Consider the following 14,205-nt stretch of genomic DNA (forward strand, 5'->3'; position numbering starts at 1 on the left):
ATCCCTAACAGCACGGTCCGAGCTGATTTCCTTTATTGCCCTATTTGCAGACTAATCTGCAAAAATTAATCCTCACTTTTGTTTCTGTGAGCAGCTGCGGGTTCAACTGGTGACCCAGATGTTGCCACCGTTCAGTGCGCATTATTCGTATTGTAGAAATAATCAAAATAAAACCAGACATCACTTCTTAGTTCTGATCGGTTCTTTTATTGGCAGTCAGTGTTTGGCATGAGACAAATACACACAGGCTACAACAAGGAAGAATTTGACATTGACACATGAAACATAAACTACAAACCAAGTGGACATCGCTCTCCATCATTCAGAACATTCAGCATGAATGGTGTCTGCTCTGACTTTAAATTACATTTACTGAACTGTCTTCTGCTTTATTGCATAATCCTATCAGTCATGTTCCCTTTTGTTTACTGTTCAAGCTTATAGCAGGAGGTCACTAGGCTCAGTTTCATAGTCATTAGAGTCATTTTATGATCACTGAGTAGGACGAGAGACGAAACATCAAAACAATAACACAAATTATTACAGCAGCAACCAGACAATTTACTGTTACAAACATATATAACACACATTAAACATTTATTATATATCTGGTGATGTTGATTTTAATGATCCTTCTAACAATCTTGAGCCATTTGGTCATCATTTCTTCTGAAAGAGGTATACGTTCAGCGTCTGCTTTGTAAATATGTCTACTTATAAACAATGTACACTGAGTATATGCTGTGGTGGATCGGAATATCCAAAGAATAGGGTCTTAAAGTGCATTGTAGTATTTTGCTCAGTCTAACTTAATCATTATGTGCTACTTGTAGACGGACTATAACCAATAGATAACAGTCATGGCTGTGGCTCATAACAAACACAAGTCTAGCATCAATTAATGGAAATGACAACACAACTGTAGAGACGAACGGCAGTAGGAAGGGCAGTTTGGGTTCTGCTCTGACACAGTGACCCATATTAACAGTTGGCTGAAGTGTCATAAATGCAGTAAAACAATGTGATGACGACAACAGCTCAGTAATTACAAAGAGGTAAATATCAGCATTTGGACCAGTACAAAAACAATCAGTGACAGCTAGCCATTGTTGAGTCCTACCTGTTGTCTTCTAAGATTGCTTTGTTCACCAAAGTGCACAAAAATAGCCTGTGGAAACACAACAGGGCCATGTTTTGTGCCCTCACTTACATCTACACAAGGGCTGCGTGGGTATTCACAAGTGGACATTTGGAAAGGGGGGGAAAACGCAAAAAGTCGACCTAGCAGTTTTGCCAGCGTCACGTGATGGGTCGTCGGCTGTATAGTCTGTTGAACTTGTGTCATAGCTTTTGTTGAGAGATTAACAGAGAACACACAATGTGGAGCTAGGCCCTGCCTGCCAGAGATAGTCTCAGTCGTGGTATAGAACCCAGAGGGACCCACTGTTTCCAAACTAACTCGAGTTCCACTTCAGCTACCGCCGGGATGCTGCTCCTCCATCCGACCAACTGATCTAAATCTCCTTGAGATTGGCTCCTCAGCTGCCACTATCATAGACAGAGAGAGAGAGTGGGAAGGAGAGAGAGAGAGAGAGAGAGAGAGAGAGAGAGAGAGCACTGGTTCATTAACTCTTCCAGCCCCCCTCCAATGAAACCGCACCTTGTTCCCAAGAGCACCATCCACCAACACAGTAAGTCCGCCGTCACTTCATTGTCACTATCTTGTGTGGGTTAACTCAGAGATGGTTAGGAATAGCTTGGTAGCCGTGTCGGGACAAGAAGTTCACAATGTGGGCACTGATCTCCCTCGCGCCTCAAAGGGTGACTGGGCTCGTGGTGTGAGGGCAGGAAGGCGAAGGAAGTAACAGAGTGCTGTGGGACGACATTTCAACCACAGTTGAAGCCTCAGAGAGAAAATGCTCCATCACCTCTCACAGTAGTGAAGGGTGAAGTCCTTGGAGAGCTGCTTCTCCCCTAAACCCCACGGCTCAAGCTCAAATTTGTTCTCCTCGTCATCCTCGTCCACCTCCGCCTCTTCCTCCTCCTCTTCCTCCTCGTAGTGGCTGGGCTCCTCGATGGAGGTCTCCAGGTGGTAGCAGTAGGGTTGGCCCTCTGTGTACTCGTAGATGGTAGGTAGGCTGCTCTTCAGGCTGCAGCGCCGACGCAACGCGACCAGCAGCGGCTGAGGCATGGTGAAAATGTCCACGTTGTTTCCCAGGTCTATCCAGGCCAGGCTGGAGAACTTCTTGGGGTCTTTGAGCATCTCTGTGAGGTCTTTGAGTATAGACAGGGTGAGCCGGTTCCCGTTGAGAGCCAGGGTGCTGAGTTTGGGGAGTGAGGCCAGAAGAGGCAGGAGAATCCTCAGATTCTCGTCGTGAAGTTCGGTGAAGCTGATGTCTACAGCCACTACACTCTCTCTGTTGTTTTGGAGGTAGAAGGCGACTTGGTGGACATCTCGAGTGGACAGAGGGATACCGGACAAGTCAACAGTGTCACTGGACAGCTTTTTCTGTAGAGTTGTCTTGAGACTGTTGGAGAAGATAAAGACAAAGAAAGTAAGATTACTTAGATGACTCTCTGATGTTTAAACCCACGAATCAATACAGGTTTGAGCAGGAAGGTCAAAGGATCTTTGAATAAGTCCCCTAACTGTGCCTTAGGAGCAAGCTGTGGTTTTATGTTGTGTTTCCTGTGTTGTATAAAAGAGCGGGTGACTGGTCCGGCTTGGAGCGGAAGGTTGACACAGAGACTGCAGCATGAGGATTTACTAGTGTAAACAGAGGAGCCAAAACATCCGAGTGGACCAGCAGCATGAGCTTAAAGCTTGGAGAGCCACGAGCACAGAGCTCCTTACAGCACAGAGCATGAATAGTTTCCTACTTAAAACATTAAATTATGATGTGTTTTAGAAGATGGAAAGTGAACAGAAGACTCTTTGACACTTTATGTATAAGACAGGAAATGAAAAAGTTGTTTCTTTATTAGCAAGTTGCCTCCTGATGACAGATGTTGGTGAAATCTAGCAAAAAGTCGGGCAAAGCAAAAATGCTGAGTTTATTTAACATTCTGAGACTTCTCTGATGCACCTATTGAAGAAATCTGTATGAGGATTTGTGACAGTGTACAATAACAGTACAAAACAAACACTTGCATTAATGCATAATGTATTTTGACTTCTTGTTGCTCACCATTAATAAATGATTATGTCACTATGACTTCATGAAATCATCAGTTATTAAGTGACAGTTACTTCATGCATTCATTTATCGCCTGTATCCCAAAATGAACTGGAATCCAGTTACAGAGAAAAAGTACATTTCAGGATAAGCTTTTGATCAGCCTCTGCAAGCACTTTTAAAAATGCTATTATCATTCTTATCGTTTTTGAAAATAATGGTTTGTAACACACAAGACAACGGTGCACTGAAGTCAAAAATATTTAGCAAAGTCCAATTACTGAATCAAAGAAGAATGGACTAATGTGTTCAAGTCAAACGTTTGATAACGTTAAAAAGAAAAACTGCATATTAATGTTGCACCAGGAATCTGACCTTGAATTGACAACAGTACAAACAAGAAAGGCACTCAGAGAGTGCAGTACTCCGCCAAGGCTGCTCATTCCCCCATATGGCAGCACATGTTTGTAGAAATGCATCATTTTTTTAATTAGTTATTGATGATCAGAAATCACAGCAACATAGAATGTGGCCATTTAATACAGATGTACCCACAAACCAAATTTCCTTGCGCTGAGCAGAGGCATGTGTTATGCATGTGTATGTTATGTACGGATACCAAATTGCGTGACCTACATATGAAGCGGGCGGCGGGAATTGATGGGATTTGGAAACACCCCCACAATTTAATCAATTGTTCCTTGTATCATTTCCAATGGATAAGTCCCGAAAGTTTGCAACGGTGAATTTGTAGTAGGATCACAATCATAAGATCGTCATAGTTACAGTGACGCTGTGCTGCTATTTTGCAATGATATAGAAATCTTTAACAAATCCATGGATCCAGACTATAAGCCGCATCACTACCAAAATCTAACCACTTGGTCCTTGTGTCATTTCTGACCTTCCCTGAAAATTCCATCCAAACGCGTTATTCCATTTTTGAGTAATGTTGTGCACAGACAGAAGGATTCACAGACTCACAGAAGGACAAATGTACACTGATCGTCACATAAATCCGCCGGGTTGCTTGGCTAAGTAAATACTGTCTCTGTGGATTAGTGGGTCATGTAGCAACATGGAGACGTACATCCATCCTCCAGTTTGCTAAAAATACCTTCTATAAGAAGAGGACGTGTTTGGCTTTCAGAGAGGCTCATCAAATGCATGAACCTGACACTTTGCCATTTTCCATGTCACTGGAAATCTATTAATTTGGTGGCATACACTAATCAGCCACAACATTAAACCCACAGAATAACATCAATCATCTCATTACAATGCAACATTCTGCTGGAAGCCTTGCATCCTGGCATTCAGGTGGATGTTACTTTGGTGGCACATATCACCCAGATAGACATTGTTTCCAGACATAGTCCAGTCTCTCAACTCTCAAGATCCCAATCTGATCAAGCCTCTATGGGATGTGCTGAAACAAGCCTGATCCACAGAGGTTCCACACTGCAACACACGAGGCCCAAAGGATCTGCTGTCAACATCCTGGTGCCTGTGTCCATGCCCTGATAATTCAGAGATTCCTTTGGCAGCATTTCAGCCATCTACACAAGGTGGTTTTAATGTCGGGGCTCATACTGACTTAATTGAGCAACAGGAGTTCACAACACATCCAGATTTAAATCATTAGTCAAATGTTAGCTAAGCATCACCTACATGTGTTACAGGCCTTGCCCCCTAGTTTAAAATGATTGATATCCGTCATCTGAATGGTTAAAATGTGCATTTTTATGCTGATCTAATCTTTTTCATATCACCACTGGAAGACTGGTGACGGTAGGAACTGCCTAGCTGGGTTGGAGTTACAGCTGGGTCCTTTTTGTATATACTGAGGTGATTTAAAAAGTGAATGCTGGATTGCAGGAAGCTTTATTTAATGTATACATTTATTCTGTGCAGGATATTTGTCTGTTTCTATACAGACTCAGCACAAAAAAACCTCTAAACCCCTTTCAGGATATTGTGGAATACAGGCTGGATTTGAGGCTGTATCTGAATTTAACTCTGATCCTTTTCTGTGGCTATAGTTTAACATCGCAGCTGAAAATATTTATGCATTATTTACACAGTCCCTTGCCCCTTTGTTTTCTGTCAGTCGCATTTACCAGTGCTCATCTCCACCCTCCCCAGGAGGACGCAGTGTGTTTAACTTGTGCTGTTGCTGAAGTGGCCTGTAATGCTGATTCTGTGTCGGAGGGAATTAAAACATCCTCTGGTGCCTCCTGACATCCACTGCAGTACCTGTCACCCGTGATGCTTTGAAGTGTTTTTTTTGTTCATTGAAAATGGATGCACCCTCAGCAGCATTAACTGCCTCATTTTAAATTGAGGTGATGGCTTGATGAGCTGAAATGTTTGCATAAATAGCAAAAAACACAAAACCAGAAGCATAATGTCGGCTTCTGAAAGCAGGATACAACAGAGTTTAATCAGCAGTTGAGCACAACATCATGAGATGAAGCCATTTGTCAAGCCTGCTCTATTTTTATCAAACCCTTGTAAGCCGTAGTCCTCCCTCTCTCTATTGTTTGACCCTTTCATATGACAGAAACCTCATCTTCACCAGAGGCACAAAAGTCCTAATCGCCGTGTCAGAGGCTCCCCTGCAGGTGTGAATAGGATTTGATCACATAGCGCCCTCCTTTTCAGACAGATTCTTCCTTTTGAGCTCAGGAAGCACAAAAACTGGATGTCTGGGGCGTCCTCTCTGGAAGCCTCTTTAATCCTTCCCTTCCATTTATCTGATGCTGGAAAACAGGAGTGTCACTGATAATTTCGAGGAGATGGCTTTCTGTGGATTTTACACTCACAGGAACGCTGATAACACTTACTTTAAACAACAGAACTGGTTTATAGGCAGACAATTAAAGGGAAGAAATGGTGCAGAGGTGTGGCGTTGCTGACGAATCACACTTAATACTGAATCCAGTCAATGGCATCAACGTTTCAGTGATAGTGCTTACCAAACGGCATTCACGAGCAAATATTCTAATAAATAACCATTAAATAATTAAGCGATCAATTAAATTTACATTGTATAATGAAGCTGCCTGTTAAATATTCCCACTCAAACACTCAGGAAGCAGAGTGCACCTCTTGTCTCCAGGTGTCAGTGATTTCATATAATGAGACAGCATTTGAATTCACCCAGCACAAATCCAATTGCTGTTATGATTTATTGAAGTAAATATTCCTATCTGAAGGCCTCACAGATCCTAAATGAGACAGGGTGACATGATATTAACAAAAATAAGAGAGTAATACTTTGTGGAACTGTCTAAATGTAATTGTTAACAAGTTGTTGGTTAAGAAGAGCCATCATAAAAATCCCATTTTCCAGGAGTTCATTTTCTTCTTAGCTCTCCCCCGGGCTATTACTGCATTGCTTACACCATTTTCTTTCTTTCTTTTTTGCAGAGTTATTTATGTCTAAACTTTGCTCTATCAGTCATTTCAACTCTCTGATGGGTGAAGCCCATCTGTATGAGATGAGCAGTCTAATCACATCTGCACCCTGACATGCCAGTTATAGTTTCAGTTCATTTTCTGCAGTTCTATTCGTACGGGTATACAGAGGTGTGTGCGCTACGGTGCAGATTGATAGGAATCACACACATATTCACACCACTGCATTGTCCTTCAAGCTGCGGGGAATCTAACCTCACAGTTCACAGTCCATATCAATAAAGACAGTTTCTGCGCATGAATATCACCCTGATACCTCTTTGTGGGGTGGATGTTTTGGTCAAAAACCAGACCTGAGGATCTAGTCTGTCCTCTCTCTGTAAGAACTCTGTCTTATTCTGTATTTTCCTGGTGTTTGAAGCTGGAGCTGCCACTAAAAAGTATCTGATGAGCCTTTGTGGACAATTTAGCACGCATGGTACACTACAATGCACAACATAGATGAAGCTTGTAAATTTGGCAACAGATGGCAAAACTGAAAATACATTAAGCGAAAGCTGAGCCGCTAGTTTGACAAAGAAAAAAAGGCCACTATGAGGTCAAATCAGGCAATTGGAGCAGAGGGGATAGCAGTGTGAAAATCAAAGAGAAAAAAGGTCACAAAAGTGTGGGCAATTTTACGCTTACATGAAATTATCCTTAAGGTGAGAGCGCCTCGGCAGCGTTTCTGGGTCACCACCTCCATCAAGCTGATTATCAAGCTCTTTTGTTAAATGTGAAGAAAAGAAAAATATGTTTCTAGACAAACCCAAATAAACTAGTTCGATAGATTAACAGGATCAGTGAGATTCGGTGCGGCATTTCAGCCAGAAAAGTGCGTACAGTATTTAGAGCGAGCAGTGTGCAGTGCTAATGCTGGATAATGAAGGGATGAACAATCCAGTGGCATTAAAAAGGACTGAGCTGTTTCTGTGGCCTCTGAGTAGACAGAAACCTCACAGACGTGGGATTGTTGCATTTTTGCACAGATGAGGGTTGTTTGCTTGCAGGTAAACAAAGACGGAAGGAAAAGAGGAGTAAAATACACTCTAAAACACTCTAAAACAATATTCATGACATGCTTTTCTTGTTGTTACATCCTTATTGTTGAAGGAATAGTTCAGCATTTTGGGAAATATGGTTACATGTCTGTGGTTCTAAAATTATAGCCAGAAGATGGCAAGCTTAGCATAAAGAGTGAATACAAGGAGAAACGGTTAGCCTGCCAGAGTCTGAGTGAAATATAAGTCAAAAATCTTCCTACCAGCACCTCTGCATCTGTTTTACATTATATATTCTGTTATATATTGTCTGTGGAGCATTAAGAGGCGTGGCTTCCACACGTAAATACTGGGGCAACCATTTAAAAGCATCTACATGTAAATATCAGTGAGCATCAATCATCTAAATTTGAATATAATTATGTGTAGTTCCAAAATCTTTCTGTAAAATACACACAAAATATAGTGTGGTTCTCACAGGATGAGACAACAACACAAGATGCTACAGCCTTTGCTAAGCTGCTCTCTTGGGTGGCAATAAATTAAAAAGTAACTACACACCCTGGAATCATTTGTGTCAGAATTTAAATTATTACCTAGCCGTTTTATAAGTGCTACACCAGAAAAAGTATCTTCAAAAATTCCGTTTATGGGGTGAATTTCCCATTCTCAGTCAGCAGCAGCAGCAGACTGGCCCTGTCTCGTGTCTTTCTACCACTGACAGGTATTTGTTCACGAACACATCGGCAGGCGAAGCTGTCAGAGCTCACAACACCTACTGTATTAATATTCTGTTTTAGGGTGGGTTTAATGATTCATGTTGCTCCTGCTGTCTCAGCCAGTGTCAGACTGTCTCTCTGCAGCTTTATGAAGCCAACAACATGGCCAAGTAAAAAAAAAAAAAGCCCTTCAGCTGTAAGAACTTAGCAGCCGCATGTATGTGCGTATTTGCAGAGATGCTGTCAATGTCGGTTAAATCTTGTGTCTTTTCTCCTCTGGCCTGAATTAAACGTCCGCAAGCACAACAAACCGTGGCTGTGGAGGCTGAAGAGTCTGAAGCTGCCAGATCCCCGTAAATGTGTTGTAGCTTTTCCTGCGATTCTGACTGACTCAGAATGAACCTGTCTGATCTCACTATCCTCGCATTGTCTCTTTCTCAATCTTGAGCCTTTTTTCATCCCTACAATATGAACGCATTATTTGCAGTGTCTAGCCAGCTGTAGAGTACGCAATTACATGAGAGAGAAGTATGATAGCCTGTTTCTGTTCATGAATAGGATTATCGAGCAACACCTTGGCGCACAAACACCCCATTTGTACACAAGCTAATTCTCTATTAGTCATTTGCACATCAAAAGCAATTCACTCTTTCATCCGAATGAGTACAATTACATTCTAACCTAATGCTCCCAGCTTTTCCTCTGCAAACAGATGGACAAATTTTGCTGCCACTTTTCAAAAGAGAAGCCAGCAGCCCTGCACATGCACCGCACGGGCCGTGGGACTGAAAAAGAGACGTGACTGACAGCTGTGGTTACCATGACGCTCCTGTCAGGTCAGCCTGTGGCCAGCTCTGTCCTATTTCAATGTCAGCTACAAAGATGGAAATCTCTCCTGCTCGACATGGAGCCAAGCACCGTTCGCCGTTGTGCGTAGCTGCAGATTTATTACAGACTGATGTCTGGACAGAGGGGCTTACCAGGCCTGGGATTTCCGTCTGGACATGCTCTGCCTCAGCCACTTTGAGTGTGGGGTCAGGTGATAGATCAGCTGTCTGCAAATCTTATCAGAAGACTTTATGGTGTCTGCATCCTGTGGAGAAAAAAAAAAGCACAGTGAGTTCTACTAATAGCACACGGAACAGAGAGAATAACAGCAGTGAAGCAGCACCTTTCACGATTAGATTTTCTGCTTGTATATGCAAGAGAAAACATCTTTACAATTTATTATATCACACTATGGAGGCTTTGAATCCTGCAACGTTTCCTCCATTTTCTAAAACTTATCAGCCTGTAAGTGCAACATCTTTCACATGAGCCGAAAAAAACAGTTTGTTATTACTCTTGAAGCCTTGAGCTACTCCTGAACAAAACGCAATTTAGCTGCCTTGCTGGAGCAAGAAAATCTAATCACATGCAGCACGCATCAGGGGGAAAACTCAGGAAGTACACAGGAGAGGTGAGATTCAGCACAGCCACTGGTAAACACGGGTAATTTCAGTTCATGAGCCGTGTTGTGGCCATCGCCTAAAATCAAAATAATTCAACATTCACCTTTGGAGGTTTGGACATACTGAATTATGAATTCACATCTGTGCACAAAACACAGGCTTTTATATTTAATGTGCTAATTTGACTGATTGCCGGGGGCTTATTGCTTGCAATTTCCCTGATATTATTGGGTCACTCCAGCTTTTGAGTTTTCAGGCAGGAAAAATTCAGCAGACTGCATGGAGCACAGTTTATACTGAAGCGCTACTTCTGTTTCTGTGTGTCTACGTGTCTGCCCAAATTCTTTCAACCATCTGTCTGCACAAACGTAAGTCGATAACATCCTCAGATTAGATTTTCGTTGATCTTAAGAGCCCATTACTTTACTAAAAGAAATCATAAGGGAAATATTTTTAGGAGAAAGCTTTCTTTTGCGGAACATCAAACCTGATTTTTGCAGATGCTCTCTAAGCATTAGAGGAAAAAGGAAAGAGAAAATAACTGACCTTCTTAGGACACTGCATCTCTCGAGCCAAGCTGAGCAGCAGTTCATGTGAGATCGGGTCCACGAGGTTGAGGAAGGCAGCGTTTTTGTACAAGATGTCGTTGAGTGAGGTGCCTTCTAAACCCAGATCCTAAAAAAGCACACAAGACATGAAAAATTACAAACATCAGAAAGGCATAAAAAGATATAAGTAAGAATCTAACGGTGTTGCTTTGGATCTGAGGGGGTAAAAGCACTAGGGATGGAAACAGGTCCCTGCTGTGTCAAGGGCATCACGACTCCAAATGGAGAGATAAAAGAAGTGTTTTGCTTTAAATATTCATTAAAAGAGACAGGAGCTTTTTCATCTACAGTAGAGAAGTGAAATCTAGGAGGAGTCACAGGGAACGCTGTGTTTTGGCATATATAATCACACCTTCATGGCAGCGAGCCATGGTGCACATCCCAGTATGCCACAGCACACACACCTTTCTCACACACAAACCCACTCCTGATTCCATCTGATCTGACTTAAAAACCTTAGATCAAATTATGGGGATTTTTGCCAACTAACCTTCCCTGGAAAAACTCCAAAATCCATTTCATCTTGTAGCTGTATGTTATTGCCACTATATATGTGTCTCTATAACTACAATTGAGGCCTTTTTCTTAGTTTATAATTCTCTTCCCCTCATAAAAATTGTAGGTCATGCTTCAGAATGTTAGAGTGTGAATAAATTTCATTTAAAAATTTGTGCAGCACATAAATACATCTGTAAAGAGGTCAGGACTGACAGCTATTCTGGCAGCGTACTCATAAATATGACGAACCTGAAGTCAGGATTTGAAGTAAAAATAAATCAAACCGACTAAAAGGGGGGAGATGTCAAACGATCTTTTGAGAGTGATGAGACGAGCGGCAGCCAGCAGAGCAGCTGATGTGTGCTGAACTGTACAACTTCCTTCATCAGCACGTCCACCCTCAAGGTCCTAATGAGGTAAACTACAATGGGAGACACTTGTGCAGCCCATGCCACTTTCATGAGAGAAGAAAGCCTTTGAGGCGCTATATACAGTATGCACACACCTGCACACACAGATGCAACACAATCGGCATTGATTTTAATAGGCAGTTGGAGTGGGAGGCTGGCAGCTCCACATTAGCGGCTCTCCTTTTAACAAGGGCAACGGTAAACACAGACTGAACCCAATGCGGGGGAGAAGCTGCTTCTGCCCTTCTGAGAAACAAGGTATAAAAATATCTCCCTTCTGTGTTTGGATGCGATCAATTGTCATGTGCGAGTGCGGCGCGAAGCCACGGATCCCTCCCAAATCTGCAGCAAAGCTCAGATCTTTTTCATATCTGGAGCAGAGCGCTCATGTTACACACCAATTAACTCTGCCACAAACTCCTTTCAAATTTAGAGAGCAGAATATCTCAGACATCTGCCTGCTTGCAATGCTGCGAGTAAAGATAAAATGAGGCTCATTTAATAAAAGTAGAGCTCAATTAGAGAAAGTGAGCCCGTGTCTCCTGTGATGTGGCTGTCATGGAGCCTGGCCTGGCTAGTTTATCTCCTCGGCTTGATTAAGGAGGTTCCACTCTCTCCTGTGTCAAGGCTTCAGAGTAATTAACAGTGAATTGGTAGACAACTAGAAGACAGAGGAGGGCCCTGAGGGTAACAAAACAAATGAGATCACCAAGGATGCTGTCTCATCTTCCATGGATCTACACTATCTTTCATGTGTGTTCACATAACAGAGGTGAGAAAAGGCTTAGAATGCACGATCAAATCCAATATTATTCACTCAGCATGTTGGAGTGTAGCACATTCTAGGTCACGACTACAATATTTACTTAGCTGTTATCATTGTAAAGCAAGAACTGCATCATTCCAACAAATGTCCAATATCTATATCTTTATACTATTTCCTTTTCAGAAAACAACAAAAACAGCAGCGTTTTTGGCTCGATGACAGTGCATTTTAGATGTGATGTTTTGTGTTTGATGTTCATCAGACAGGCTCGACAATGTCTCAACTCATGAAAATCCTCAAAAAGACAACACCGCCAGACAACTACAAGGAAACACGCACGACCAAGTAGGAAATAGACACGAGCGAAGCACTGACTGTGGCCTAGATTTTGTTTATTTGTTTCTGCGACCTTCTTCCTCAAAATAAGAGTGAATAAAACCTTTTGGAGAAGAATAATATTTCGTATAGGGGGAACACAGGACTCTAGGGCTTACATTGTTGCTGCTGGAGCACAGGCCATTACACTGAGAGAGAGAGAGAGGGGCATTAAGAGTTGGCCGAGATGGGGGGGGGGGGGGCAGGTCGCTCTAATGGGAGCATCAGAACAGCCTGAAGAGAGCTGAGATTCTGGCTACCAGGGAGGAAACAAGGACAGGTGGAGAGTGGGGGGACGGGGCTCTGTTTGGGTTGGAAATATCCAGCTTCAATCCACACAGTGAAATCTGGAATAGCCATTTCCTCATTTCTAGTGCAGGCAATCCTTTCAAATGGGATGCCAACATAAAGCACCCAGAGTGAGAGAAACACTGGTGAGTCACATGCTGACTCTACTAGCATCAGGTACACAGCTCTGCCAGTGGCCTACTTTCTATAAAAACAAATGGACACACACACACACATTCTCTCTCTCTCACACACACACACACACACACACACACACAGCTCAAAGGCAGGGGTGAGCTGTGCCAGAGGTGAGAGGTCAGAGGACGTGAGCCTGCAGGATGAGGCACCTGTGGCATTACTGGACACATCAAAGTGGACTCACACACACGAGCATCCCGTTCTCCGTCAGGACGCGCGGCTGCATCAGCACCACTGTAAGCAAACAGGTCGGACTTTCCTCTTACCTTCCTCAGTAATTTGAGCACGTCGGTCGCCTGCTCTATGCTGCGGTCACGGAGCAGCTTCTGGATCTCCTTGATCCACGCCACCCTCCTCATGTACGGACTGTGGTTGGTCCTCCGCAGCATCCCGGGCAGTTTGTCGGATTTCAGCATCAGCGCGAACAGAAAGTCTCCGCCGCCCCGGCTGCTCCTGTCGCTCTCTCCGGTGCCGTCTAGAAGCTTGCGTCGCTTTTTGGAGAAATTCTCATTGTCCAGGCTGCTCTGTCTGCTCAGCCTGGACCCCATTGTAAGACTGCTGTTGCTCTTTTTTTTGTTGTTGTTGTTGCTACTAGCGTTTCGTGCTGCTGCTCGGATAATATTAAAGCTAGCAGAAGGACAAACCCATGATCAGTTTTTCCCCCCTCTTCTTTGTCAGCAGATGCTCCTCAGTGGATGGTGGAAAACAGCGCCGTGTTGTCTGGCGCTGCGTAGCTGGCTGGCTGTCACACCACACAACCACACAGCGTCTCCCCCCCACCCCCAAGCAGGCTTAATTTAAGAGCATATTCTCACGCACATCGTCGCTGTGTAGATTTTTCTCCCACCTCTCCTCGGGCTACGTGCGCCTGGATCGGATGATGAAGACGCTCCGGCTGCTTCATCCTCCGGCCGTCTCTCCGCTTTACGCTGCTGTTTAGGTTTGTGCAACGTGGAGCGTCTGACCAATCACAGCATCTGGTGTCTGCTGAGCGTCTCCCCTCCCAGGCTCCAAATTCCCCTCAGTGCAGCTACATGGGAGGAAAAAAGAACGACAACAACATGAAGGGATGTCAGTTTTATATTTAATATGTAAGGAAACCATGCAGACAGTACCCAATATTAATCTAAAATAAATCACAGGGAAGTTTCTGTGCAGGTTTTGTCTCTGAGGGGAGGTTTCACATTTATCTTTCTGAACAACTAAAAGTTTGGCTCTTACCACAATTGCAGGACATTTGCGTTTCAAAATTTTTG

General features: G+C 43.3%; 2 protein-coding genes across 2 annotated transcripts in view; one reads left to right on the forward strand and one right to left on the reverse strand.

The window, feature by feature from the left end:
- Nucleotides 1-191: 191 nt before the first annotated feature.
- lrrc75ba (leucine rich repeat containing 75Ba) lies at nucleotides 192-13,890 on the reverse strand. The gene is made up of 4 exons (XM_023278862.3): nucleotides 13,216-13,890; nucleotides 10,353-10,481; nucleotides 9,336-9,448; nucleotides 192-2,528 (listed from the first exon to the last, which is right to left on the reverse strand). Exons 1-4 carry the CDS (start codon nucleotides 13,495-13,497, stop codon nucleotides 1,925-1,927), a joined length of 1,128 nt encoding a protein of 375 aa, XP_023134630.1. The 5' UTR covers nucleotides 13,498-13,890; the 3' UTR covers nucleotides 192-1,924.
- Nucleotides 1,386-14,205, forward strand: part of ggt1a (gamma-glutamyltransferase 1a) — a 28,233-nt gene continuing 15,413 nt past the window's right edge. Inside the window, exon 1 of the mRNA XM_055011502.1 lies at nucleotides 1,386-1,691. The gene's annotated coding sequence lies outside the window, so the exon portion shown is untranslated. The remainder of the gene's footprint in view (nucleotides 1,692-14,205) is intronic.

The sequence above is a fragment of the Amphiprion ocellaris genome, chromosome 6, assembly GCF_022539595.1.
Source record: "Amphiprion ocellaris isolate individual 3 ecotype Okinawa chromosome 6, ASM2253959v1, whole genome shotgun sequence".
Lineage (NCBI taxonomy): Eukaryota > Metazoa > Chordata > Actinopteri > Pomacentridae > Amphiprion > Amphiprion ocellaris.

Coding starts and splice junctions, on each gene's coding strand:
- lrrc75ba (XM_023278862.3), bottom strand. CDS start 13,497: ATGGGGTCCAGGCTGAGCAGACAGAGCAGCCTGGACAATGAGAATTTC. Junction 9,449..10,352: donor AGATGCAGTGTCCTAAGAAG/GTCAGTTATTTT, acceptor TTTTCTCCACAG/GATGCAGACACCATAAAGTC. Junction 2,529..9,335: donor AGACGGAAATCCCAGGCCTG/GTAAGCCCCTCT, acceptor CTTCTCCAACAG/TCTCAAGACAACTCTACAGA.